The sequence below is a fragment of the Varanus komodoensis genome, unplaced genomic scaffold, assembly GCF_004798865.1.
Source record: "Varanus komodoensis strain SLA01 unplaced genomic scaffold, ASM479886v1 scaffold1, whole genome shotgun sequence".
NCBI classification, from domain to species: Eukaryota; Metazoa; Chordata; class Lepidosauria; order Squamata; family Varanidae; genus Varanus; species Varanus komodoensis.
This window is the reverse complement of record NW_025335268.1, coordinates 37,822,123-37,850,083: the sequence shown is the minus strand read 5'-3', so window position 1 is coordinate 37,850,083 and position 27,961 is coordinate 37,822,123. Positions and strand designations below refer to the sequence as shown.

The 27,961-nt window shown below is 40.4% G+C and overlaps 1 protein-coding gene across 8 annotated transcripts in view; it reads right to left on the bottom strand.

The window, feature by feature from the left end:
- The window catches only part of SYNE1 (spectrin repeat containing nuclear envelope protein 1), a 317,660-nt gene that overhangs the window by 240,137 nt on the left and 49,562 nt on the right, over positions 1-27,961 (bottom strand). For all 8 annotated transcript variants that reach the window (XM_044422636.1, XM_044422576.1, XM_044422595.1 and 5 more), the window contains exons 4-12: positions 22,515-22,610; positions 19,550-19,633; positions 17,369-17,461; positions 15,554-15,732; positions 13,261-13,457; positions 12,944-13,053; positions 4,697-4,804; positions 4,065-4,202; positions 2,657-2,821 (exon numbers count right to left, since the gene is read on the bottom strand). In XM_044422636.1, coding sequence (XP_044278571.1) covers positions 2,657-2,821; positions 4,065-4,202; positions 4,697-4,804; positions 12,944-13,053; positions 13,261-13,457; positions 15,554-15,732; positions 17,369-17,461; positions 19,550-19,633; positions 22,515-22,610 — 1,170 coding nt within the window. The remainder of the gene's footprint in view (positions 1-2,656; positions 2,822-4,064; positions 4,203-4,696; positions 4,805-12,943; positions 13,054-13,260; positions 13,458-15,553; positions 15,733-17,368; positions 17,462-19,549; positions 19,634-22,514; positions 22,611-27,961) is intronic.

Genomic DNA, 27,961 nt, shown 5'->3' with positions numbered 1-27,961 from the left:
ATGCCTTGTATAGTATGCCTAACAACTAGCATCATCTTGATACAAACAAACAGCCTTTTTCTTGTTGGGTTAGCCTGCTGCAGCCAAAGCAAAATATCTTGTGGCACTTAAATATAACAAATTAAAGCACACGCTTTAATGGACTACACATTGCATAACCCTGTGTACAACCTGGCTGTGCGAGCATAATATGTAACCGGTTACATAGATATACTTGCACCGGTATAGCTTAGTTGGATTTTCCCCTAGCATATGGTTCAGAGCCCAGTGCAGAGTCATTTGAGCTAACCAAATGATACTGTTGGATGCTGCCCTTTGTCTTTAAGTTGCCATTAAATGAACTTACTTGCCATTGTGACAAAATGATTTTCAAATATTGTTGTTTCCCCTTTTTTAATTTCATACATACATGCATGAATTTCATATATTCATACAGTGGGCAAGTTGTGGCCCTCCAAATGTTTTGGTCTACAATCATTCCGCACAATTGCCCATAGCGAATAGGCTGAAAGGTTTGTCTGCCAAAGCATCTGGAAGGCCACACATACTACCCATTAACATGAAAAACAAAGGGTAGTATCCAATGCGATCCATGAATTAGAATATTAATTTTTCTTTGCCTATTATTACCCCAAATGCAATTAAAAATGAAAAATGCCTTCTTTAGTCAAGATTCAGAAAACTTTGTATGCAGTAGAATTGAATAATAATACCATAATTAGATTTTATGAGTGATAACCCTTTCACACAATGGGAAAAAAATAAAAATCAGCCATTTATTTAAGTCTAATAAAATCGATGCCAGCACATCTGGAAAGTCATCTGAGCAGGATGGTGTAACAGGAAGTGTAATTTAGTGCCTTGCACTGAGCAGGACAATGGACTTGATGGCCTTCGGATGCCTTCCAACTCTACTATTTTATGATTCTATGAGTCTATGATTCTGTGATTCTACAATGGTTGGGCAGCAAGTGTGCCAATAGTCAAATTCAAAGGTTCAGATTATGCACAGTACAGCAGATGTGCAACTCCCCTTCTTGTACCTTGAGGCACAATGATAGTAACAGATCCATACTGTCATATTTCAGGTCATACATCTTTTTTCTAGTGACCCTCACAATAACATTTCCAATCTCCTCTGAAGAGAATGGTACCCTTAAATTGCACAGATTGTCTTTTGAGGCCATCTTTTAAGAAAAGCAATTCCTGGCATACATGCTTCTCAAGACATCCCCAAATGAAAAACATGCACATCTAATGAGTCACAAGAACTTCAGTGACATTTTCTAGGAACTACTGCTGTCAGCAATGCATCTCCATGAGCTCTGTGATCTGCAAGAGCTGAGCAACTGCAGAACTATTAAGAATTGTGAAACTTTTAGAAAATTACTCATTATTTCAAAGTTAAAGGGCAGTATGCAACAAGGCTCTACCACCTCTGCAGCACTCATGGGCTTTGGCAAGTCTAAAAATCACCCCATAAAGAAGTGAAAATGTTTGTTTCAGGATAAAAACAGATTCGTGGAACACCCTTTTTCAAGCAGCCCCACTTCTGTTCATTTCAGATTATTTTTTAGAAGTGCCAAAGTCCTGTTGCATGAGCTGTGAGTCCTGTAAGTACATAAGTACAATTGGATTTAAACTAAACTGTTTTAAAAACACAGGTAAATAGGTAGAAAGGGGGGGGAGGAGAGGGAGGGAGGGGGGGAGAGAGGACTGTATCCAGTAGTAAGTCCTGCATTGATTGAAGGCTCTAAGATCTACTGTAGATATCCATGAATAGAATTCAATCTCCTATTCCTTCTTCCCTCCCCTGAACCCACAGAAATCTCCTCCACTCCAGGTGGTTGGGAGTCATTTGGGAATAGTGTGGCAGGTATTGCATGGAGCTCCAGCACAATGGGAGAATTTGTGAAATCACCTTCCTCCCTTCTCAGCTCATAGACAGCTGCTTCAACTCATAGACCACAGCACGGGATGAAAGTGTGTGTTCATAAGCACTTCCTACTATTTCTCTCCTTGGAGCACCATCCACATGATACTTATGAACAGCAAGTGCGGCATGATTAAGCCCTACATAAGGAATTGTACCCGGAACTGCCACAATTTTATATTTTCATATATTTGAATTAACAAATTAAACATAGACTAATTTATTAGTTGAGATAAAGTACTATATTACTAGTGATCAATAGAGTACCTCCAGTATTCAATTTGGAATGGGATGTATTAAATTAGATTGATTTGGGGCACATTTGCCAAAGGCAAATTAATCTGACCTAGGAAGGACTCATTAAATCTTGTACTGAGATTTCAAATTTCTGATCCTACTACTTATTGTAAGTGGGAACACAAATCGTTAAGCCAAATATTGAATTACATCCTGATATATTTCTCCTCTGTTTTCTTTTTTCAACTTAGTCATATATCTAGGTCTCCATTCTGCAAATATCCTAAGAGGATCTCTGAAATGAAAAAACATGTGCTTTTTTGCAACAAAGTTCTCTTTCCCTTACTATGAAGCAGAGGATTTGTTCTTTCTTTACAACTTTAAAAAACTTATTTCACTCATCTTATCAAAATATCATGCTATCCATACATAATAAAATTTTGAAAATTTACTATATTAATATTTAATAATGTACTATATACAAACCTTATGTTCTTCAAACTTTCTGTGTATCATATTTGCAGTTTCCTCATGGGCTTGTTGAATTAGGATTTCTTCTCTAAGAGAAGTTTCTGCCCTATTAAGCCAGGCACCAATATTGCCCAGAGGAGCAGGCAGCGATTTGTCAAGATGCAGATGCCATTCAAATAACTGGAAAACAGAAATATGAAGACTATTGATGGTACATGTATGTGTGGAATTACTGAAAAAAGGCAACATGTTTGCTTCAGAAATCCCAGAGACACATGAAAATCATTGATAAATATGTTGTGAATGACTGAACAACACTAACAGTACAACTTTGTTTTTACACCATAAACAGAGGTTTCAGAATAAAAGTTTATTCATGCATACTTGGATAAGTAACAGACTCATTACAAGTTAAATAGAGCTAATCAACTAGCTAGTATTGCAATGCCAAACTACTAGTATATATATAAAATTAGAAAAAATATAAACCAGAGTCTAATGAAAAACTCTGAACACCTATACTTTCTTACATGTCTGACATAATCACATTTCCAGTCCCTGAATTGCAGCAAAATCTCTATTCCACTTCCAGGCTTTCATTCATATTTCTACCTATAAAATTTTCAAATCACAATTGTACAATTTTGCCCAACTCCTCCCTCTTTCCATCTTCCCCTAGAAAAATACATCCTGAACTTTTTCTGTCTGGTCTAAACAACTGGGAGTACCAACAAGCAACTGTCAGGAACACCAGCTTCTCTCAACACAGAGTGCATTTGAAAAACACCTAGAAGCTGCCTAGAAGGGTCTGGGAGAAGCTTTGGGGCCACAAGAGGAAGGCAACTGCTGTGATACAGGACCTGGGATGAGCATTATGTAATTATACTGGTAAGAGTGTAAATAATCTCCAAACTGCTTGCACTGCAGTTTAAAGTCTCCTACCAAAGTCCGTGTACTATTTTTACAAGTTTATGAAGAGTACGGATTTCAATTCAAAAGCCTAATAATAGCTCTGAAGAGCACTTCAACCTCTGCAGAGAAGGAGATGTGAAATCTCTGACCTTATCTGACCAAACCTGGTGAAATTCCAGACCAAGTGAGTTAAAGCAGACCTTTCATCGGCTCAGCCATTGTGGCCGCCAACAGCATTGCCTTAGCTTTACCTGCAGTGGCTCTTACCAGAAGACTGAATGCTGAAAAACAGTATATAAAAGAAGGAGAAACTTTCGCTCAGTCCAGAGGGGGAGAATTTCCAAGCTAGGTCAGACAAGCCAGAAATTTCATAGCTTTTTTACTCTGGGGGCTCAAAGCTGTTTTGTTTTTTTGTTCTTTTTTGAGAAGTACACAATGGCCTACCTTAGCAGAACACATGAACAAGGTTGTTCTGCCTTGACATTTCATAAGATAGTTTTTCTAAACTTACCCGGGAAGTGACTCGGTCCCACGCCTGCTTCACCAGAGCTTGATCAAGTGATAATTTGCCATCCTTCCTTAAAGACTGTATTGCAAGTTCAATCTGTTTCCTCTTTATATCATATTGTAATCTGAAATGTTTAAATGACTGGAAGAAATCCAGGGGAACAAGAGCAAGGTGAAGGTGAAAAAGAAAAGAAAGATTAATGGGAGGCTACTATTTTGACACACATTTATTCCTCCTTAATTCAGAAAAGAAAAGCAAAAATAAAAACTGGTGAAGAACCACTGCATGTCCCAAGGAAAAGGGCAAGAAACTATTATCCCATTATGCCCTCATACCCTGAAAACACACATGTACAGAAGTATGCACTGCCTCCTTTGACACAAAGCCTTCATACTGTGAATCAGGTGCCTTATCCGTGCCCTTTGAGTGCTCCTCAAAACAGCAGGGATGCTAGGCCCAGCTCAGTCTACACTATGGTAGGGAGAAGTGCCAGTAAGAATCCTGAAGCCTGAAAAAACGTCAGCTCTGGGTAGCATCAAGTTGATAGATCCATCCCCCATTTTAATTTCCTGCTTTATGGAAAAATGATTTTAAAGAACTAAACATTTCAATTTGTAAACAAAATCTAGTATTACCTGGTATTTCTCTTGCAAGCTTATTTCCATCATTTGTGCTCTTGTCAGGTCTCTTTCAAATTGTTCTACCCAAATTTTCAGGTCTCTTAACATTAGCCTGTCTTCTTTCTGTGACAAGTAAAAACACGGTTCAAATCAAACACACATCTTGCTTGAGATGTACGATTGCAAACAATATGTATACAGGCATTTTCCTGTAATACTTGTTTCAAGTGTATACATATTGGGCCCCATTTCTCTGGTGCATGTGGGCTTTTTGTACCAAAACTGGAATTAATTGGGCTTCTTTAAAGGCAGCATTTAGATCATCAAATCTGAGCATCGAATCTATTGAAAGAGGTTTTTTCTGAAGAAGTTGGACGGTGAATAAGTGAATCAGCCTTCCCCAACCACAATTTCTGCTCTTTCAGACCATTGTGAGTGTTGGCTGGGGCTGATGGGGCTGGGGAGGGCTGGTGTAAATAAAGACATTTATTCAAAGAACAGGTAATAAAAGTCAATTTGATTGGGAAAATAGAGGCTATTTCAATACTATCGATTTAGTCAAACAGTCACCAAAATAAACTATTGCTTCATAATTAAGGAACAGATGTGTCTGCTTGGTAATATGCAGTTAATCAGTATGAACAGAATAGCTCAATATACTAAAATGTCTAATATCTTTAACATCCCAATACAGAGATTTCAAATAAAAAAGACTGAAGAATTTCACCTGTTTCTGCTATTCAAAGTCTAATTCAAAAAATTCACTCATATATTTAAACAGGTTTCTGGATTTATATTTTCAATAGTCCACACTGTTACTGTTACAGAATCATATAGCAATATTCCAAAACATTCTTGCTATTTGCCTTCTACTGTAACATTCACATTCTAATGAATAACTCCATTGGTCTAAACACTGCAGACAGAAATGAATACTACCATGCATATCAAGGAACAAATGTAAACAGTGTGATACACCAATGGCTGAGTTTGCTTGACAAACCACCCACTATAAGTCATAGTGGATCAGCTGTTTGTGAAGTAATTTGGCTCCATCTCTCCTTGTTCTTCTAGTGAATCTCCAGGGGCCACCGCAAGGAAAAAGGAGTCCGCTGTTTCTGAGAGCCATGCTCATGAGCTGATTTCGGCTTACCACGAATGCCCAAGCAAGAACTTCTTGTTTCACCAGAGAAGACTAGGAGGTGATGCTGTTGCACTTCAGGAGACAAGCCCTGATGTGCTATGGGCACAAATGATGAGAAGCACAGCATGCCCCATCTGCTTCAAGCATGGAGCAGCACTGATGAGCACCCTGCAGGATCCAGCTTCCTGCCCAAAATCTCAGGTAGGAGATGTGAGTTCTAATCTCAGGTAGGAGATACGAGGAGGTAGGAGTGCCCGATCCACTTGGTGGCACCACAATGAAGGCAGGGCAGTGCTGCTAAGCAGATTGCTGGCCTCCATCTCCCACTCAAGACATTTACTCTCAGGAAGTGGGAAGAGGTGGGAGTGCCCAGTATATTTGGAGGTGCCATCCCAAGGAAAGGGCAGTGCCGAAGAACAGTTGATCACCTCCCGCCTCTTGCTGATGGGTAGGAGGAGGTGGAGATGCTCAATCTGCCTTCCGTCATGACTCCAAACACTGGGCAGCACCCTGGAGTAGATCTCCCCTGGACAGCTGGCAATGTCTACTCTTGAGCCACTACCAAAAATGGCTGAGATCTAGTCCTTTCTGGTGAGACAGTGCATGGAGACTAGACCTCTTCAGCCATCAGCAAGGATGTCCACTCTTCCTTGTCCGTCTGGGCACTTTGGAGGCAGCTGTTGGTGGGGTTCATGGGGCAGCAAGGAGGAACAAAGAATGACAAGCGGCTTGCTAGCCACTGGACCACATGCACAGTCAGACACACTGGCTGCATTCGGACAACAAAGCCACTTCCCGTGGGTAACAGCAGCCCTAGAAGGGCTGGAATGCCATTCTACTTTTCCTCCCTAAATTCATCCTATTTTTATAATGCAAGTCATACACCCAGATTTGAGAGTATTCTATTTTCTTTTTTTGTTCCATGGCACTCCCTGCTAACAATATTTTCACATGCCCACACTAAATGCAAAGTAGCAGTATATAATGCAGGCCTCCCCAAACTGCAGCCCTCCCAATAATTTGGCAATTAATCGAATTGACTAAGTACAGAAAGCTCATGCATTGATTAACATGTGGACCATAAAGAAGGGTTCCATAACTGCAGTCTCCCGGGAAACTTGCTGGGTGACCTTAAGGCTGGTGTCTTCCAATGCGGTGCACATGGGAACTGATGTGCCCGTGAGACCCCTCCAGGTGCTCATGAGGATTCCTGCCCCTCCTGATTTTTATGGTGTTTCTTAAGATTCCTCTCCCCCCGGTACATTCTTCTATCCTCTGAGAAACTGGGAAACTTTTTATTTTATATTATTTTATATTGGTATTTTGTATTTTTAATTTAATGTTTATATTTTTAATTTAATGTTATAACTATTTTTAACTTATTGTTGTAAGCCGCCCCGAGGCTTCAGCGAATGGGGCGGCATAAAAATGTTTTAATAAATAAATAAATAATAAATAAATAAACTGCAAGGCAGTTTATTTGCATGCAAAACAGTGATTTTGTGTTCAAGGGTTCAGACTCCATCTCTGCCTTGTACTGGGCTATTGCGTAAGTTATTTTTGTTTTAATAGCACCCTGGGCAACAGGTGGACATGCCCTGGCCATGGCACTCAATAGCACCTGCTTTGGGAGAGCACACAGGGCTGATTCTTGACATTCCAAATGTGCCCGCCAACCTGGAAATGTAGGAGACTCCTGCCTTCACGTAAGTAACATCTTAGCTTATCTTTTTATCTCAAATAATTGTCATGAGGGATTTCTTTTTGAAGAGGAGCAATATTAAAATGCAAAGAAATAGCATGTCAGTTATGTTGGATTTGCATTTCCCCTCAGTTGCAGGTGAGATGTCGATTACAGCTATGGACTGAATAGAAGTTAATCACTTTTGCATATTCACTGACACAGATGGTCCCTCTGAAACTACTATTTCCAGTGGAAGGGAAAATGCAGGTAACCACAGTGTGCTGGTATACTTGGCCTTTTGTGGCCAATCACAGACTCTGATAAAAGGCAATATGGAAAAGAGTAGGCTGAACAGCTGACTGATGCTCTTTCATCAGGCTTCACCTGCCCTGCACCTCATCCACTGGGAGAGGGAGTAGAGCACAGAAATCTTCATTGGTATCTCCAATCATTGACTGGAGAGAGCATCAGGGATTCCTCTCCATGCTTGTCCTGAAGGGCTGCAGCTTAGAGGAGAAAAGGGGACCTCAGCTGAGGCCCTGCAGGCAGGATGGCTGGGCTGGACAAATTGACCTAGAGCTTGGAGGTTCCCCATCCTTGATCTGCAGTTAGTAGACTATAGTTGGCAGGCCCTGAAAAACCTCTGCCTGGCACCTTTGCGAGCTACAGCCAGTCAACGCTGACCATATTGTGCTAGACCAGCCAAGAGCTTGACTAAATAAAAGACAATTTTCCATGAGAGAGCAGGAAAGCGCCAAAAGTTTATAGAAGATTAGATTAGCAGAAAAGGATAAGCAAACAGCTCAAGATGTCAGATTGCATCTGTGCTCTATCTAGTGGAAGACCAGTAGCTCTGTGGCATGCTTCCAGCATAGACATACAGCCCTAACATGTATATATGATTTATATTCTTTGGAAAATATAATATGAACATATGATTATATTAAATGCAGCACATATTAAAACTATCTGTTTTGTTCTATTTTATATGCGGCTGAATTGTCTGTTTTTACTCTGTGGCTTTACTTAGCACTTCCATTTGTACATGGAAGCACTAGCTCTCTCTTCCATAACTGGTGGGTGACACCAGAGGAAGGACAAAAGCCTTCTGCAGGATGCTGCCCTATTTAATATTATAATCTGATTGTTTCATCATGTTGTGAGCCACATCGAAAGCAAATTGTCTTGAAAGTAGGTTATTTTCTGTATGCTAAATAAAGCTTTAAAAGTACACTTAAACCTGCCAGTGCTGACCAAGGAGAAGGGGCAAAGGAAGATGTTTGCATGCAGATCTGCATATTGCTTCATGACTGAGAACAGCTGCATGCCCTTTTTCACATCTCCTAAGGACTGCTGAAATGCACGCTACACAAGGTTATCTTTAGATGGTGCTAGGTCGTCACTTTAAACACACTGGTATATTAAACATTTGCAAAACTGACCAGTATGTGAATGCCTTACAGCCCTCCACTCCATTTAGTTATAGTTGGTGTGTGCTAGGTAGCTTATAAAACAAAGCTTATAACCAATAACAGAACACAATGATGCATGTTCTTTAAACACTTCAGTCATATGAAGAACATTGTCCAAAGTGAAGATGACATATGAAAAGAAAGAAAAAAAACCTGGATAAAATGGTTTATATAGAGAAATGCAAAGTATTTAGTACATTTTAATCCACCATGTGTTTACCCTTACCTTGTATTTGGATTTAGAAATAGCAAAAGATGAAATTGCTCGAAGTGGCTCCTAGCGTATGAAGGGAAATGGATAGCAAATAAAGAAATAAAGAACAACAAAGACAGAGAAATGCATTGAGAAATGTATGTACCAAAGAGCTCATTAAGTTTGAGATTAAGAGACCCATCTGTATGCCCACCTTATCATTTCTCACTCCTGAGACTCACCTGAAAACATCTTTCCCTCTCAATTTTTGAGTATACTCATTAATGCAAAGGAAATGCCTAAAGACTGCAGGTCCAATCCTCTTTGCTAATGAACTCACCCAGAGCTCTGGGAAAGAGAAGACTCTGTGTCCTGGCTCCTTCTTAGCCAAACACTATCTGTTATTGTAATAGTTTGCGACTGTGGCGTTGTCCCTTGGAAGCTAAGGGAGGATCCTGCCGTGAGCAGTGTCTTTTTCTCTAAACGAGACTTGGGTAGACTGAAAGCTTCCTTGCAGCAGACCCTCAGGGGTTTACACTAAATTCGTGAGACATGGCTCTATCTTTTCTATCTCATCATTCCAGTGTGATTTAGGAAGAAGGGAAGGCCTTGCTTGTTCTTATAGTTTATATTTTATAACATGTGAATGCCAATCCGGCCAAACAAACCTATGAGGAGAAATGTATAAGTATCCAGTACCATCATACTTAGAAATTTCACATAAGTAATTGAACTAACTGTTTGAAAATTTCTTAACATATTCTATCACAACTCCTATCGTAACTGCAAGAGTAAATCTTTGCCGTGGAATACGATTCCTTGATAGCCAATAGTCTTCATGCAAAACAATATGAAAACATGAAATTAAAGCAGCATAAAGGGATATGTGCACTAGAAAATAGTGTGACAGATACACACCAAATCAGAAAATCACAGCCATCTTAAATGATTTTTGTAATCACTACATGATAAGATCTGTGTGGGGAATGATCTGATAAACAGCTTGGTTTCAATCTTGTAAGCCATCCTGAGACATGATAGTGAACGACAGCATACAAATGTTTTAAACAAACAAACAAACAAACAAACAAACAAACAAATATTATGCCCCATCTACCTTGTGTGACTCTCTAGCCAATCTTGCACACTGGCTTTGCAGCAAAAGGGTGACACTTCATACAACAACCTTTTGCCAGGATAGCAATAATGAATTATGATTCACTTCTGCTCTACTGAACACAGAATACATTTCTCCACTGACATCCATGTCTGATTTCTGGGAGCTACGTACTTACACCCTGGGTTATCCAACTGAATTGTTGTTTCGTTTGATGATTTGATCCATTTTTTGCTGCATTAACTGTGAATCTTGACATCTCCCTTAAATAAAGGTCAATAAAGTGTAAGAGGCAATCACAGCATCCTTTCTCCTCTGCTGCTTTGACCACCTACTTTGCTCAGCTGTGGTGGATCAGTTGCCTGCCCCACTCTGTCTCTGGGCCTAGCTCACCAGACACTGTTTCGTTCACTCAAAGGAAGGATGGAATGAAACAAGCACAAAGAGTTGCTGTTTACAATGCAGCATCCCAAGTGAAAATGCCCCCCACCCACTGAGGAAGGAAGAGCATTTTTTTCCTTTAAAAAGAAGTGGAAAGAATGTTCATAAAGATTTTCCCTTGAGAACTTTGGTGAAACCAGCATATTCAGTTCCTATCAATAGACGTCTCCACAATCACTGCAGAGATGAAGATGAACCTTGTCAACATCACCTAGTAAGGGTAGTGGCAGGAACAGTGTGAGTTTTGCTATTTATTTACTCCATTCCAGCCAAAAGCCAAAGCTCTCTGAGTGATCCACAACCGTTCATAAAAACAACACAATAAAACACCACACAATCTTATGAAAATACAGTGTTTCCAAACAAAAAGGTAAAGAGAGCTAAACCAACATGCAGTGAAGAGCAGCCCTGTAGAAACACCCACATCTCAGGTGAGTGATCTCCTGGAGCCCTTGGATAGCCAAATAGTCTTTAAAAGTCTTGGCACAAAGGGCCATCTTAACCTGGCACTGCAAAAGGCCATAAGGTTAGTGCCAGAGGGTCTCAGTGTGGAAGTCATTCCATCAATGGGAACCAGTGCAGAAAACCCTCCTTCTTGCTGCTATCTTCTGAACCTCCCTCCGAGTTTGCACTTGCAGGAGGACCCAGATGTTGAGCATAGTGTTTCTCTATGACGAGAGGGGTAGGATTACACATCATGGCTAATTACATCACAAGCCACTGTTCTGTGGTACATGAGGCAGTAATGCTACATTCAGATCACACCTGAATGCACTGCGCTGCAATTGCAATGGAAGTTTAAAAACTACTGTAAAACAGCACTTCAAGAAATGCAGGGAGACAACATAAAAAGACAGAATTATAATGGAAATGCAATGGTCCAGATGAGTGTCATCTGGATTTTTAATAAAAGGTAAGTGACTTATATCAATAATGAATACATAGACTAAAGTGGATGGGTTGTAAAAGGAAAGTTGTTTTAAGACCTATGGACAGTGCAAATCTGCATACCATAATGACACTGTTTCTTACTTTGAACTGACTCATAGCACACTGTTCCAATATCTTCATCTGCACACACATTTGCCTGCAAAGCTCTTTCGGTTTTTATTTCATATGCTTAGAAACCAAATGTAGCTGGAACACTTTCAATGCAACCTTTTTTAAAGAGGGAATGGCATTATAGTTGCAAAATCAAATCCTGGGGCCTAAATACCAGGAATGATAACTGCAAGGAAAGATATGGACAATGTCGCCGCCAGTGCACTGGCCATCACAATTTAGATGAGCACCAGCTCCGAACGGTTATGTCTAGTGAAGTCGATGAGCAAAATTGTAACAAGGTGATCCTTTAGATGGAGCTTGATAAGTCAAGGAGACGTAAATATTTAAATACATGCAGGAGTTGCAAAGAAACTATTTTGTTTTGTCCTTTACATGTATCCTTGTCACTGTTGGGGAGAGGAGAGGACAGAAGGCCTACCCCATTCAGCTGATGAATTTGTGGATTATCACGGGGAAGCACCAGATGAATTTTATGTTCTTCTTTCACTTGTAAGAAGCAGAACAGATTGTCACAGTAGTGGCATCATAACCTTGCCAATCAGAATATGGTGTGATCAGGACTAAAAGCCAAATTAAAGACTGTTTGCTGATAAACGTGCTACTCTTGAGCTAGTTCAGGAGGGAGAAAACACAATATAGAAACAGTAATTCCAGAGTCACCAGCTCAAGCGGACTAGCGGGGTCTGTTCAACTTGCTTCTCCATCTGGGCAATTTTCATGAGAATACACAATAAATGATCTCATTTTCCTTAGGTTGCAATCATATTCACACTTACTTGGGAGTAAGTTGCACTGGCCCAGATTGCCTTTACTGCAATTTAGGACTGGTCTGCATATAGCTTAAATCAGATCTGATTTTTTAAAAAACTGGAAAAAATTGCACTCAGTTCCACAAAGCTAATCCCCAAAGTCTGTGTTAGAACCGTGTCTGTCACCTTTGACATTAGACCACAGTTCAAAGTCACAATCGCCTTTATTTCCACTGCATGTCCTTATCCATTTTTAAATTAAATTGCACATCTTCTCCCCCTACCCACAGCCCACAAGCAAGAACTATTCTCAACTGTACTTTGCAGTCATATAAAAAACTAACACACCTAGTAGGGTGTGCATCAGTATTTATGTAAAATATAATTAAAAACATACATCTGTCTCCTGTGCATCACTTGCTGCATTATGAGGATCTGGGTAGTGTTTCAGGAATTGTGCTATGTAGGTCATAATTGATTTTTCATCTGGCTTATCCACATCCACATCTGAAAGAATGACGAAAATCGAAAATTAATACAAAATGAAACTGTCCATATTGTTGGCAGAAACATTGCCATTCCTGCAAATAAATAAACAAGCAATTAAAATGTGAAAACATTCACTCCTTTTAATGGAAAAAATAAACACAAACATTCAGATAATAGAAGCCTGAGGTTGTAATTCAAAATTCATTGAATCACAAATTATACTACCTTCTGGATCAAGGAGTCTGGGTATTCCCAGTTCTGACTCAGCAATTGTAAAGGCCTCCTCCAGGTTTTCCCGGTTTGATCTTGTTTTCACCCTCTCTAAGTCCACTAGCTCCGGGCGGATGGCATGAATAACTGTATGAAAGGCGACACCACTCCTCCAGCTTCGTCCAAAATCCTTGACTTCAATTCCAGCTTGCCTTAACAACAACAAACAACTTTGGAATAACCTGTCCAGACTTTCAAGACTAAACCATTTGTCTTTGTTTGACTTCTAATCCTACATTTACAATTTCTCCATCAGAAAACTTACTTTTGAGTTTATTATTTTATTTTTGTGGACATACATTTAAATGGAAATGCTACAATAACTTTTACAGCTATAATATAAAGTTATATTGTACTGTAAGGTTTCATCAAGTCTTATTCCTACAAACTCAACACTCATGAGCAACTGCCTACACAAGAGATACTTCCAAAAACCTTCTTAATTCTAATTGTAACTGTAGTAATCAAGAAAAAGAATGCTGAATCTTGAGACCAGGGGGCAAATAAGGTTGATGCGTGGCTTCAGAATATGAAGTCATGCAAAAGTTTGGAGAACGTCCCATAAAACAATCTGTGTTTGGTGCCTCTTCTGACATGCTGGTTGGGGTTTTTTTGTTTTTGTTTTTTTAGTGGCACTCCTTTAACCTTCAGCAGACCAAGCAAAAACTAGCTCAAAAATAAATATGGTTCTCAGGCTGAAGCAGATTTGACATCCCTGAGCAAGAGAACAGATGGCACGCAAGCACTGATATAATCCCAGGGAGGTGCATTAGAAGACATTCCATCCCAGCAGCTCTCCAGAGCTCATTCAATTTGGTTAATGGCAACGTTTGGTCTCACTGACTTTCTAAAAGTCCACCGCAGTGGGAAGAGGTCCTGCTAGCCACAGTGTGGGAACAGAGTGCTAGGGCAGTGGTTTTCAGCCACCAGCATGTGGATCGGTGCTGGTCGGTGGGAGATTTCCTGCCCATTCATGGGAGGCGGGGCACATTCTGCTCACCGCAGCCCGGCATGGGGCTGGCTGTGCTCCACCGCCTCTTCCTTGGTTGACATCGCGATCACGGGGGGTACACTAGTACCGGGGGCGGGGGCAGGAAGGGGAGAGATGGCTTGGTGGGAGTTGGCTGGGAGCCACACTGCACCAGTTTCAGTATTTCATTCTCGTTGGCATTTTTTGTTGTTCGGTTTCTGGTTGTTTTGGAGAATATTTTATATTTTTATTATTTTATATTTTTTGGCACTGTGTTGGGAAACTAATGCACAGAATACTGTATTATGTGTATGGTGCTTTTTGTTTCTACCTCAGAGATACCCAAGGTGGTTTTCCTGTTTTCACCAGTCCCCAGCTGTGGAAAGGTTGAAAACCACTGTTCTAAAGAATTTGTCAGGGTCAATTTCAAAAGTCAACATGCAGTTGAATTATACAGAAAAATTATAAAGAAAATGCACATCTGGTACATGATCTTCCAGCAGTCTGTGTACAGAACTTTAAGTCTGCATCTACAGAGCCCCACCTAGAGCACAGCTTTACTCATGAGAAGCCCTGATTTCTGAGGTGGGCACTTCTGTGCCCAGCAACTGGCCAAGCTCTTGAACTCTAGCATCTGTGCTCCCTGGGGCTAAGTGGCTGGCTGCGCATCAGCGCGAGAGAGAGAGAGAGAGAGAGAGAGAGAGAGAGAGAGAGAGAGAGAGAGAGAGAGAGAGCGAGAGAGAGCGAGAGCGCGCGCGCTCATTGCAATATGACAGGGTTAATGGCCATCTCCTTCAAGGGCACAGGATTCTCCTTGATCTGCCTTGTGGATCCTAGACTTAAGTAGCAGCAGCACAAGGTGTGCCAGGTGGGAGGAGTCCTGGTCCTCCAAAACAGAGTTGTCTGTTGTTCAGAGGGACACAACAAAATCTGTTAGTACATACTGCCCCATTTCTTTGCTTATCTTTTAATTCTCCTTCCTTGCCATCTTTCCCTGGCTTCCTGTGTATCCCAAGTTCTTCTAACAAGACAAAGGCAATGACGGGATTTGGATGATATCACTATCAAGAAGGAGAAGAAAAATTCAGATACTCAGGTAGCATTCTTAAAGAGAAGATTGATGGACTAAAGAATCCTACAACACAGTAAAACAATTCAACGTGTTTTTGCAGTATTGTCTCTTGCTGCCATTTTGACAGAAGCCAATTCCCTTCTCAATTTCCACTGATCTCCCTGGCAAGCATTATTATTGCATTAGTCAATCCGTGACTTGCTTACTTGGCTGCTGTGTACTGCACCCATTTTAGCAAAGCCTTCCTTGCATTCCCTTGGACTTTGTTTACCACTTTCCGTTTTGATGGTGGACTGGCTGTCTCGGAACTGACAATACTGTCAACAGATGAGGTACTGCTGGAGAGCGACTGCAGCTGCGGGAGATTGCTCGTAAGTTCCTCAATCTGCATGTGGGATAAAGTCAGTTGAGTAAAGTCAGTTGAGTGAAATGGAAATCATGCTTTTAGCAAGATCTTATTTGTTGCAACAGTTCATTAAAAGAGTTCATGATCTATCACTGCCATGATTGTCAGTGGCTATCATAAAAGAAAGTGTGCACCAAAAGCAAGATCTAGGAAATTCATACCTAAACACTGCATCCTAAGATGGGTATTGCTCAAAGAATGTAGGGCAATTCCCATTTCCACAGGAGTGTGCTGGCCATGCTGTGTGATTTGTATGAATCAGCAGCTTCACAAGCAAACTTCATATGCGGCTGCCATGCTTGTAGGAGCCACCAATATCTTGCAAACTGCAGGTATCATATTCCTTACACATGGCTCTAATTAATACGGATGCATTTTATATATTTCTGCACAAATGTGGCCATTTCTGAGGCACTCGTGAGAGCAAGGGGCATTCTGAAAGGCAAGTTGCTTACCTGTAACTGTCGTTCAAGTAGTCGTCTGTGCATTCACACACATATGGGCTTGTGTGCGATGCACAGAGACTATGAAGAAGAACAAAACCAATCATAGATCTGATACAAACTAAATGGCCTACAGACAGCAGCTGCCATATTTGTGCTCTTCTACACAATCGATGTTCAGTTTCTTCACCCCTGAATTATTCAAGTCATCATGGTTGGAAGTGCCTATGCTAACACAGGCAAGTTTAATAAATCCTGGAAAAGATCCTGAATGCACTCAAAGGGCTGACAATGCAACACTTTGGGATACTTGAGTCTCTGTGTCCTGCCTAAAAGGAAGGGAAGTTTGGAAAATGAAGTTCTGCCTTTCTTATTTCATATTATACTCGGCTACAGGAGGTATGAAGATCTGATCAGCTGATTGCGGCCACTAACCTGGGAGTGAATTCAATTTATTTGGGATTTTATTATTATTGGGTTAATTGACCATAGGATTGGAGCCCAGCTTGGTTGGTTTTCACAAGTTTTAATCCTTCCTAAAACCCTTTGGATTTTCATATATAGCCTTTAGCGGGAACTTTATTCCTATTGCTATGTATTCATATGAAAATTAGGAATGCTCATTTAAATTTGGAAAGGTAAAACAGTTGTTTTTATTCCTAATGTTAGCATATGCGAACATGTGGAATAGGCAGAATCAAGTGTTTTCAAAATATGTAATTTGGCCAATAAAAAGAGAGAATGGGAAGTAACTTTATAGTAATAAATACAGGTCCATCCGATCTAATGCTTCAAAACAGGAAAGTGAGGCTTTGGCAGCTGTACCGATGGCGCAAACACTCTGTTGCTTCCAAAATATTCTGAATGAGAAGACTCGCTGTTTATAATGGCATCTAAATGTGACTAAAGGCCAAACTACACATTAGATTTTCAGCTTTTTTTACTTACATGCAACTGTGCCATGTACCAATCAAGGAACAAGGGAGAGGGAGAGGAGACCAAACGTTTTCCCCATAATGTTTTTCTTCTCTGAATGTCCTCATTAGACTATTTACTTCTCATGGCTCACTGCAAGTCCCATCACAGCATACTAGCCTCCCTTAACAAATCATTTTGGGATTACTGATATGACTACTACATCTTTATCTGATTAAAAACCATTAAAAACTTACCTGAAAATATAGAATTATGGTCCACACCAAGCCAAGCACAATAGAAGGTCTACCATCAGCAATATCAGTAGAATTAATGTTGACAAGCTTAATCTGTTTAGGAGGAAAAAACTACATTATTATCAAGCACAACAGAAAGCCACAAAACTGCATGGTTAATATAGGAGTAGATAAGCTTGCGAGTCTTACTATTGTCAAAACAGAGAACATGCCTACAATTATCCCAGAAACTGGTGACATAATTAACATATAAAAACATACATGCACATTTGAATTTAAGATTGTATATGCCTAGATACGATAAAATGTTCTTTGAGGTAACACAGTGAGTTCATAGTGCTGTGGATGCACCAAATATACCTTTACAACTAAATGAAAGGATGAGAGTACAAATCCATGCCCCTACCCACACACACACAAACACACACACACAGAGAGAGAAAGAGGGCTACACAGTGCTTTACTTTTCCTGATCACAAAGGACATGGGGGTAACATATAGAAGAGGAAAAGTGGGTGGGGAACTACAAGACTGAAAGCTTGAACCAGCATCCATTTGGTGGGCAAGGTCCTTGGTCAAGATGGTTCATTGGCACAACTACTACTATATTTATGTCTGGCTTCTCCCCAATTTACATTTAAAAACGGGTTTCACTCTATACCTAAAATATTCAGCAATCCTTTGGTTACCAGCCAATGGGTATTCAATTTAATTTAATGGAAACACGTTCTATAATTAAATGTTTGATAAATACGTTGTACCAACCGGTGATCCTCTGTAAACGGACTGGCATGAAAAAATAAAATTACACATTTTAAATGTGTATTTTAAAATACCCATTCTAAGTAACTATTAGCAGAAAGAAATGAGAAACCAAGAGACAAGACAAGAATACACATATGACCAAGTATGTTTTTTAACCTAGGTATTTCTTACTCTTGGCATTTATTTATTTATTTTGTATGCCACCCAACAGTCAAACCTATTTATTATAGTTTCAGCCCACCCAACAGCAGAAGTTCTCAGAGTATATTATGTAATATTTACATGGTTGTAAATTCTGTAGAAATGCAAAAAGACTGTAAGGAACCCTACACATTTCCTAATATAGTGAGAATAACCCCGCATCATAAAAAAAAAATCTAGCAAAGCAACACTTTAAACTCACTATTTTCTTCAATACCTGTATTTTAGTTCCTGAGATTATTCATTTTAGTCCTTTGATTTCTTATTATTTGCCCTCTCTTTCTGTAAGAACCCTTGATAGTATTTCTACTTCTCCAAATTCGAATGCCAGGAACCTAGGCTTTTTTTGTTTTGTTTTGTTTCCCTTTTTTTGCATTGGCCACATTTGGGTGTTCCATTAAGCCATGAATTCTGGCTTAATAAACCACAAAGTGAACAAGCAGCGTGCTGTTGCAGACAGCCCCTCTGATCCTCCCTGTACAAGTGGGTAAAGAAATTAGGAAAATAGTTTTGCATCATGTCCTAAGGCAGGATGTGGGCACACTTGATCATAATCCAATCATGTATGTACAGATGGACAGACAGACAAATGGCTAGATGTTTATATACAAAGAGTGGTACTGATATGTAGCCATACAAACAAGCATGCAATTCATATATATGAAGAACACGATGGCATTATGTACATGGATCTATGTTGGCTTGAATCCAACATTGCCATTCTGCTGACACACATATTTCTACCAACAGAACTGGAGGACTGACTCCATCTACTACCACAGCCCTCTGCACATACTCAAAATTTGCTCTGGAGGGCTGGGAGACTCTCTGGAGCAGATCGTTGGATGGGGCAAAGCACTGCAGTGGGGAGAAGACAGGGGAATGCTCCAGTCCAGTCAGCAGACTTCTGCTAGAATCATGTTGGATTTACATATCCTGACTATACACAAGGCATGCTCAGAAGGAGAAGTCAGCAAATGAAGTGATGGTGATAGCTGCTGTGTTTGTATGTATATATAACATATATACTATGTTATATATAGTATATGTGAACACTCTGTTTGTAATTTCTTAATTACTGTTCCTTCGCCCTTTCCCTCTTTCGACCCTTCTCCACAAAAGGGACTGAGAGGATAACTAGCACGCCATTCATTATTTCTCTGGAGGTATGTATAGATAAGAAGAGCTGCTGGAGTGTCACAACTCCAAACTTACCCGCCTCCCTTCTAGGAACTTAAGGGCTGTGCCAATGTTGGCTACTCCATGAATCCTCTTCAGTTTTCGTCCTTGTTCACAAGGCTTTAAAAGTGCATGCAAAATCAATTGGAAAGTACAAATCATTATATCAGCACGGACTGAAACTGAGAGCCTAAACACACTTGCTAAATATCAAACTCACTGCATTCTACGGGACGTTTGCTTTTTAAAATGCCTGGGATATTTTTCCTGACTTGGTACTGCCTGTCTTCCTGTAATGCAAGCAAGCCACTGATGCTGAACTGTGCAAAAACCGCACAATTCCATTTTATTTTGGTTTGTTCTGAACACGTATTTCTGACAGAGAACTTTCTCAGGTAAAATCTTGCAGAATGCAATGACAAACTAAAACTGGTTCTAAAACCAGTCTAATCTGGCCCTCTTTGGTACATGTCAATTTGTAGGTCTGTGCAACCACTTTAATCCAAAATAACCTTCCTCAGTTGTTCGATATGATAAAAGTAATTCCAAAACATTACGGAATTCTGCCACAAGAGGGTGCACTTCCTCATCCAAACAACATAGTGAAAGTGTGATCTCAGAGAATCCTAGATCACAATTAGTTACTTAGGAAGGAAGTTGCACTCAGAACATTCGAAGCCACATCTATAAATAATCTTCAGAATAATCATATCTAATGCTGAAATAATGTATCTTATTTTATGCAGCCTGACTGTGAAAGTTGGACCATAAGGAAGGCTGAGTGCTGAAGAATTGAGGCCTTTGAATTGTGGTGCTGGAGGAGACTCCTGCAAGTCCCTTGGACTGCAAGGCAATCAAACCGGTCAGTCCTAGAGGAGATCAACCCTGGCTGCTCTTTAGAAGGCCAGATATTGAAGATGAAACTCAAATACTTTGGCCACCTAATGACAAGCAAGGACTCCCTGGAGAAGAACCTAATGCTGGGAACAATTGACGGCAAAAGAAGAAGGAGATGGCAGAGGATGAGGTGGCTGGATGGAGTCACAGAAGCAGTCGGCGTGAGCTTAAGTGGACTCCGAGGGATGGTGGAGGACAGGAAGGCCTGGAGAAATGTTGTCCATGGGGTCGCGATGGGTTGGACACGACTTCGCAACTAACAACAACAACATTCACCTTAGTAGGTGTCAGCTGTCATAACCTAAGTCTGCTGGAGTACCACTTAAAAGCTGCCTGAGGAATCAAGCCCAGGTGTTACACACACAGCCTCTGACATGCTGGCTTTCTTCCCTGCATTCCAGTACCACTGTGATACCTCCTTCGACTTGATCATGCCCAGATGGCATGTCTCAAGAGACCTTTACTACAGATACATTTCTCCTGGTGCAGGCCTGTAGAACCTCTGGGCACCTGGCCCACCGAGCACCCCAATCTGGCCTGTGGAGCCTCCTTGAGTTCATCCAGGAAACGGCTCACTTAGAACCTGATGAATTGTTCTTGCAGATTCTCACTCACTCTTTTGATCATCCATACTTGCTCTGCAGCCCTAATTTGCAGCAGCTCAGTCTAGGTTTCTAGTCACTGAACAACTGCACTGCCTGTTTAATGAACCAGTTTGTGATTAAACAGTCTGGTAATGGACATAAAATTTAACTAGTACTTTTTTCCACTGGACCTGATCATTCTGAAACCTCTTGCTACCTAACCTGATGCTGCCAGGGCAGCCGGTTGAGATTATATTTGGAATGTGAAACCTATTCTTAAAACAGAACTGTGCTAAGGGGGAAGTAGTTCAGAGAGGAGCCATAATCTAACACATGTTAAGCTTCTGTGTAAACTGTCCATTTCATTCAGTACAATGGAGAGAAAACCTTCTCACATGAAAACATAGCCCTGACACTCTGTAATGTTAATTAATGTCAAAGTATACACTTTAACCTTTCATCATCATTAGAATAAGACCATCCTTACTTGGTCTTAGGATCTGTACACTGGATCACTGGTGGGGTTTTTTTTTTTTTTAAACATACTTAGATGTTGTCTTCATGTTACTGAAGCAATTGAGAAAACCAAATACAATAAAACTTTGGATTATGAGCATAATTCATTCCAGAAACTTGCTTGTAATCCAAAGTACTTGTATATCAAAGCGAATTTTCCCATAAGGTTCAATGTAAATAAGATTAATCCATTCTGTAACTTTTTTTTTAATCACAAAATTTTGAAGTGGGCATGCTCGGGGCGGGGGGGGGAGGAAGATAGGCACAATCGCGGGCGTGCTCGGGGAGGAGGCGGGCACGATCGCAGGTGCACTCGGGGTGGGGGGAGATGATGCTGTACTCACACCGGCAGGGAGAGAGAGAAGAGCCAGTGATCACTTGTGACGTGACACTTGACAGGCAAAGTGCACGTACACTCGTACTGCAAGACATCGCTCGTTTATCAAGTTAAAGTTTAGAAAAACTTTTTGCTTGTCTTGCAAAATATTTGCAGACCAAGTTACTCGCAATCCAAGGTTTTACTGTATGTCTATTCCATAGCATAATCAACATTCAAGGCAGTATCCTATGTTGCCTTCATGCTCCCACTGACTATGTTCCACCACAGGATCGACTGCCATAGCAACAGGAGGCTACTCCTTCAAAATACTCATTCCTGGAACGGGAATTCTGCTAACTTGCATTTCATGTTCCTTTAGGAAGCAGTTGCTTCCTTTTAGGCTTCCAGAGCATCCACTGGATACTGGATTCTACTGGATCCTGCCCAGTATCATAGCCACTGCTGCCGCTGCTGCCAGTTAGTCTGCTAAAGAGCTGTTATTTACTGTCATACTTGTTGTGTAGCAAAAAAAAAGTGCACTGTCATTCTTCAAAACTGACCACATCCTAAAATATCTGGATAATCTTTGAGAGAATTCTGTGTGACAACATCAGTATGAGATATTTTTTAATAATGCAATAATACAAAGTAACAATGCAAAATAATTCCACAGGGAAATACTTGCCAGCTTTTGTCCTGAAAGAACTTCCAAAAGGGCAATCAATACTATGCCATCTTTGATGTCATGAAACAGATCATTGACTACCATGGGAGGCTTGCGCTAGGAGAGAAGAGTAGAAATAATCCGAGATGCACAAATTGTGTTATGTCTTGTTTCATAACCTGCCAGAGTCTCATCACATCTAACCTGCTCCTGGATGTTGCTGTTATCAGTTATGTACTGGAGGAGCTGATTAGATGGTGTACGATGGTGTATGAAATAGGAAGGTCAATCTAAGGAATTTCAGAATTTAATTCAGAACATTATTAAGGGTGGCACATGCAGAGCACACTGCTTCACAATACTTTTAAATGCACACATGGTCTTCCCACTTATGACATACTCGCTTATTTTCCTTGTGTTGCACACAGAGTTACAATCTTGATTACATTTATATTTTAAAGCCTAAACAGAATGATAGAAAATCCTCTGACGTGAGTATTGGACAGCACTGCTGCAGATCACGTTGCCTTCAAGTTTCATACAAAAATTATTACAAATTCCAACAAAATTTTATTCAGAGTAAGGGTACCCAGTGTGTTTCCCTTGGTACATAGCACTTTCATAGTAAATGTAGACTTATCTATGCTCTGTTATCCTCCAAGTTAGATGACTTCAATGCACCCTACATGGGCTGTGGCTTGTGAAAAATTAAGCAACCAGATTGATAACCGGGATAAAACAGTCTGAACACATAACACTGATTTCTAGCCTGCTTGCACTGACAGCTGGTACCTTGCAAGTCTGATTTAAGGTTTTTGACCAGTAAAGCTTTACATGGTTGAGAAACCTACCCACAGGCTACAATTATTGTCTAAGGCCTGTCTCTAAGTGCCTCCTCCAAAGGATGTGGCAAGAAGGGAGAGGGCTTCCTCACTGGTACCCTCCCCCGCAATTATGCAATTATCTTTCCAGTAAGGTATGCCTGGCACCAACATTGTTATCCTGTTAGCACCAGATTAATTCCTCCTCTCTTAGGCATCTGGCAGCATATGATGGGCTTTTAATCACATCCTAGATTTTTCTTGTTCTTAATTGTTCAACATTTGATTTAAATATATGTGTATTTCTGTGTGTGCTCTCTCTCTTTGCCTTTGCATATAATCTTTAAATGAGGCATTTTAAAGTTTTTTATCAGGGGTCTCAAACTCGGGGCCCGCGGGCCAATTGCCGGGACGGGCGGGGCACGGGGGAGGGGCCCTGCGGCCTTCAAAGCGCCGGTGGCACCCGGGCCGGCCTCCGGATGAGCGGCCCACCACCACCGTTTGATGCGGCCCAGCCTCACCCAGACTCTACTTCCAGTGGCCCCCAGGTAAGTTGAGTTTGAGACCCCTGATGTAAACCATCCAAACAGTGTGGTATAGAAAATCTAATAAAGGAATGCAGTGAAGTGCATCTTGAGTTTATTTTATTATCTGCCATTTGTGCTTATGACAATTGATATCTGTAAAGACAAAACCATTTGGGTTTTCTCCATGGCTCCTACAAACCAAAAGAAGAGGGCTGAAGATCACTAAGCATGTTTTCCTTCAGGATACTAAGATGACAAAATGGGACCCAACAAAAGCAGCACTCCTGTTCCTTAATACTCCCATGAAACTCAAAATATTCTCCTCTTTAGGGCTGGATCGTGTGTTATAGGGATGCCATTATCTGCTGATACCCACTGGTTCTATCCTGCACTGCACCAACAACATAAGGACATTAAAGTCATTGAAAGGTCTGACCATCTGGTTACTCTTCACATTAACTTCTTCACTTCACAGAGAAAGGCTGATAATACAGGGGGAAATAGCTATGTTGTTGAGCCTTCCACATGGTTCCAAAGTTACTGCAGCACCACAGGAACCATCCACAGGGAAGCGGATCCTTTAAGAGAGTAACTCTTCCTAACAGTGCAGTCCTATGCATGTCTACTCAGAAGACAGAGCATTTGTGTTCAGTTGGTACTTACTCCTAGGTATGTGAGAATGGGATGTAGTCTAAATCATTTAATTCAATTTTGTTTATGAATTTGTTTCATACGCAAGATTTAATTTTTGTTCATAAAAGCTTTTTAACTTAAAGGTTTAGTACTGAATTGTCATGAATGTGAGGATAGGAAAAAGCAAATGTACATTACATTTTCCTTACTAGACAAGCAGTTCAATATATTCCATAATAAGGTTACTGTGTAAGCTGTTTTCATTTTATTCCAACAATGAATGTACAAAACAGAAGGCTGAGTTAGCAATGTTCATTTGCTGATCATGCACAGCATTAAAGCTAATATGAACTTAGCTTTTATTGTTATTAATTTTACTGATATTCAAATACCCATTTTTTATTTTACACAGTATACATGGTAACTGACTTAAATCAGTATTTATCATTAAGGTGAGATAACCTCATTTTATGTGGCTTCACATGACAGTGTTGCCACTATTTCAGACATATAAATCAGTTTAGTCCTGAAATCCTAAGAATGTATACTTGTTCCATGAAAGCCAATGGGATTTTACTGTAATAAACATGTTTAGGATGTAAGTATTACAGTGATGTCTGGATCACTATGAACCAGGATCTTAAGACCTACAACTTTTGACCAGGCTCCCTGAAATGCCACATTCTCCCCTATGACTCTGCCCAGTTACAAGGCCTTAGAGAGAGGTCCCTCTCTTTCTCCTGCTTCCACCCAAATGTCATTGAGCAGAGAAGCAAGAAAGGGCCAGTGGCCACACCCAGCCTCTAGGACTCCTTGCCAGGAGAAGCTAGGTTGCTCCACTCTCTGTTATCAATCTTCCATCAGGTAAATACATTTTTATTCACGTGGGCCTCTGCTATATAAGTCGATCCATTGCTGGACGAGGGTTCAATTAGTTGTGTACTCTTTTTGATGGTGTTGCTGATAATTATGATGATGTTTGCAATTGGGTTTATATAGATGTTTATGTTAATCAAGATTTTGTTTTAGCCTGAGTTTTATCATACTTAGACTTTTGAGTGAAAAGGTGGAATTGCTGAATATAAATGTATGTTATAAATTAAAAATAAAATGGCCTAATTCCGTAACTTGATGCATCTAGTTCTAAATGAGAGTTGCTTTGCTCAAATTAGCTTAGAAGTCACTTTTCTTTTCTTTACACTAACCCTGAACACAGTACAGTGGTACCTTGGCTCATGAAAATCTGTTCCACAACTCTGGTCACAACCCAAATTGGTTGTGACCCAAGTCAAATTTCCCCATAGGCTTCAATGTAAATAAGGTTAATCCTTTCTGTAACCATTTTTAATCACAAAAATATGAAACAAAGAGACAAACAACAATAAAGTAACATAGAACAACAAAGATCATGGCCATCTCCCCCCTCCCCCCCGAGCGCAACTGCGATTGCGCCCATGCAGGGAAGATGGGTGTGATTGCGATTGTCCCCCAATGCAGAGTTCGTGACCTGAGGCAAAATTTTTCTGACATTTCTGTTCACAACCCGATTTGGTTGTGAACTGAGGCATTCATGAGCCGAGGTACCACTGTATGTGGGATCCAGCAATAATGTTTTCAATTTTGGTAAATGCCTTTGATACATATCAATAATATCATTTTATTATTTCTTCACATGCTTCACATCCTCTTTTAAAAACAGATCTGGGGGTAAAACTACAGTGCAAAGAAGGACTGAGAATGTGCCAGGCTACTGCAGCATTTTCAGTTCATTTCTGGTCTCTACCATTTACATTCACCCTTATTCATCTGTAAATCTTTTTCATCCCATTTTTGCATTCATTTGTAATTGTAAAAAGAATCCGTAAGACAGAGTAACAGTAACAGAACATTTGGGAAGTGTGCCACCAGGCTGATACCCAAACTCTCTTCTGCTTGTTAGTGAGGGAGCATGATGATTTTTGAAGACTTATCAGCCACTTCTGATTGTATACAGATATAATATCGGTTCTTTAATTTGCATGCTTATTTACTCCTAAAAATAAAAATGCAATGGTGCATGCGTAAAGCATGTATAAATTGGATCACAAGTAATCCTTCCACAGTCACACCACATATGGTTTGGGGTTTTGATTTGGCAGGTATGGTAATTCTGAAGGTGTATGAAGATGCAAAACACTGCTGAAGGTCTGTTGTCACAAGTGATTTCGTGCACATAGTAGGGGGCGTATGAATTACGAAAATACCTTTTTTAAAAGGTCATTGCTTTGGCTTCTCAACTCCACACTGCTCATTCACTTAACGGTGTTAATTCAGAAATGATTACTAATTAAACATATGGCTTGTGACAGTTTTGGTACTGGCGACTCTCCCTAAATAATCTGGAGTTAAGGAAGAGCAATAAAATGGCCAAGTTTGTTAATGACATTAAATAATTCAAGGTGGTAAAATTTAAAGGGGGCTGTGAAGAGCACTAAAAGGTTGTCTCAAACTGAGTGGATGGGTACTAAATTGGGAAATACCATTCAGTCCAAGCAAGACTAAATTTATGAAAAAAATCCCATCACATGGACACCGACAGGGTCTGAGCTGGTGGTCAAAATAAACCTGCAAATAACATAATGTCACACCAAATCTATGGTGTGAATACACCTGGAATATATTGATCAGTTCTGGCATGCTACAGAAAGGATACTGTAGAGCTGGAAATGGTCCTAAAAGGTCAACCAAAATGATCGGGGGATTGAAGCAATTCCTCTAAGAGAAAAGCTTACAGTGTTTGGTACCTTTTAGCATGGAAAAATGGGTAGTAAGAAGGAACGCAGCAGAAGTGTATAAAATTAGGTAAAGGGAAAGGTTTCCCCTTGACGTGAAGTCCAGTCGTGCCTGACTCTAGGGGGCGGGGCTCATCTCTGTTTCTAGCCGAGGGAGCCAGCGTTTGTCCGCAGACAGTCTCTGTGGTCACAAGGCCGGCATGACTAAACACCGAAGTGCACGGAACGCTGTTACCTTCCCACCAAAGTGGTACCTATTTATCTACTTGCATGTGCATGCTTTCGAACTGCAAGGCTGACAGGAGCTGGGATGGAGCAACAGGAACTCACCCCGTTGTGCAGATTCGAACCGGTGACCTTTCGATCAACCAGCCCAGCAGCAAAGCAGTTTAAACCACTGCGCCACCTGCATCCCTTGCATGTGGATAGAAGGTGTAATATTTATTTATTTATTTATTTATTAATTAAAACATTTCTATGCCGCCCCTTGCCGAAGCCTCGGGGCGGCTCACAACACAAAATAAAATACAACAAAATACAAAAATAACAATATAAAATTAACAATATAAAATAAATAACAATATAAAAGAAGTCGCCCTGGCCAGATAAATAAGCAAATATAGTTAACAATTAAAATGACGCTTAAATAAAAAGGTCTTCGCCTGGCGCCGAAAAACAAATAACGACGGCGCCAGGCGGACCTCTCTGGGGAGCGC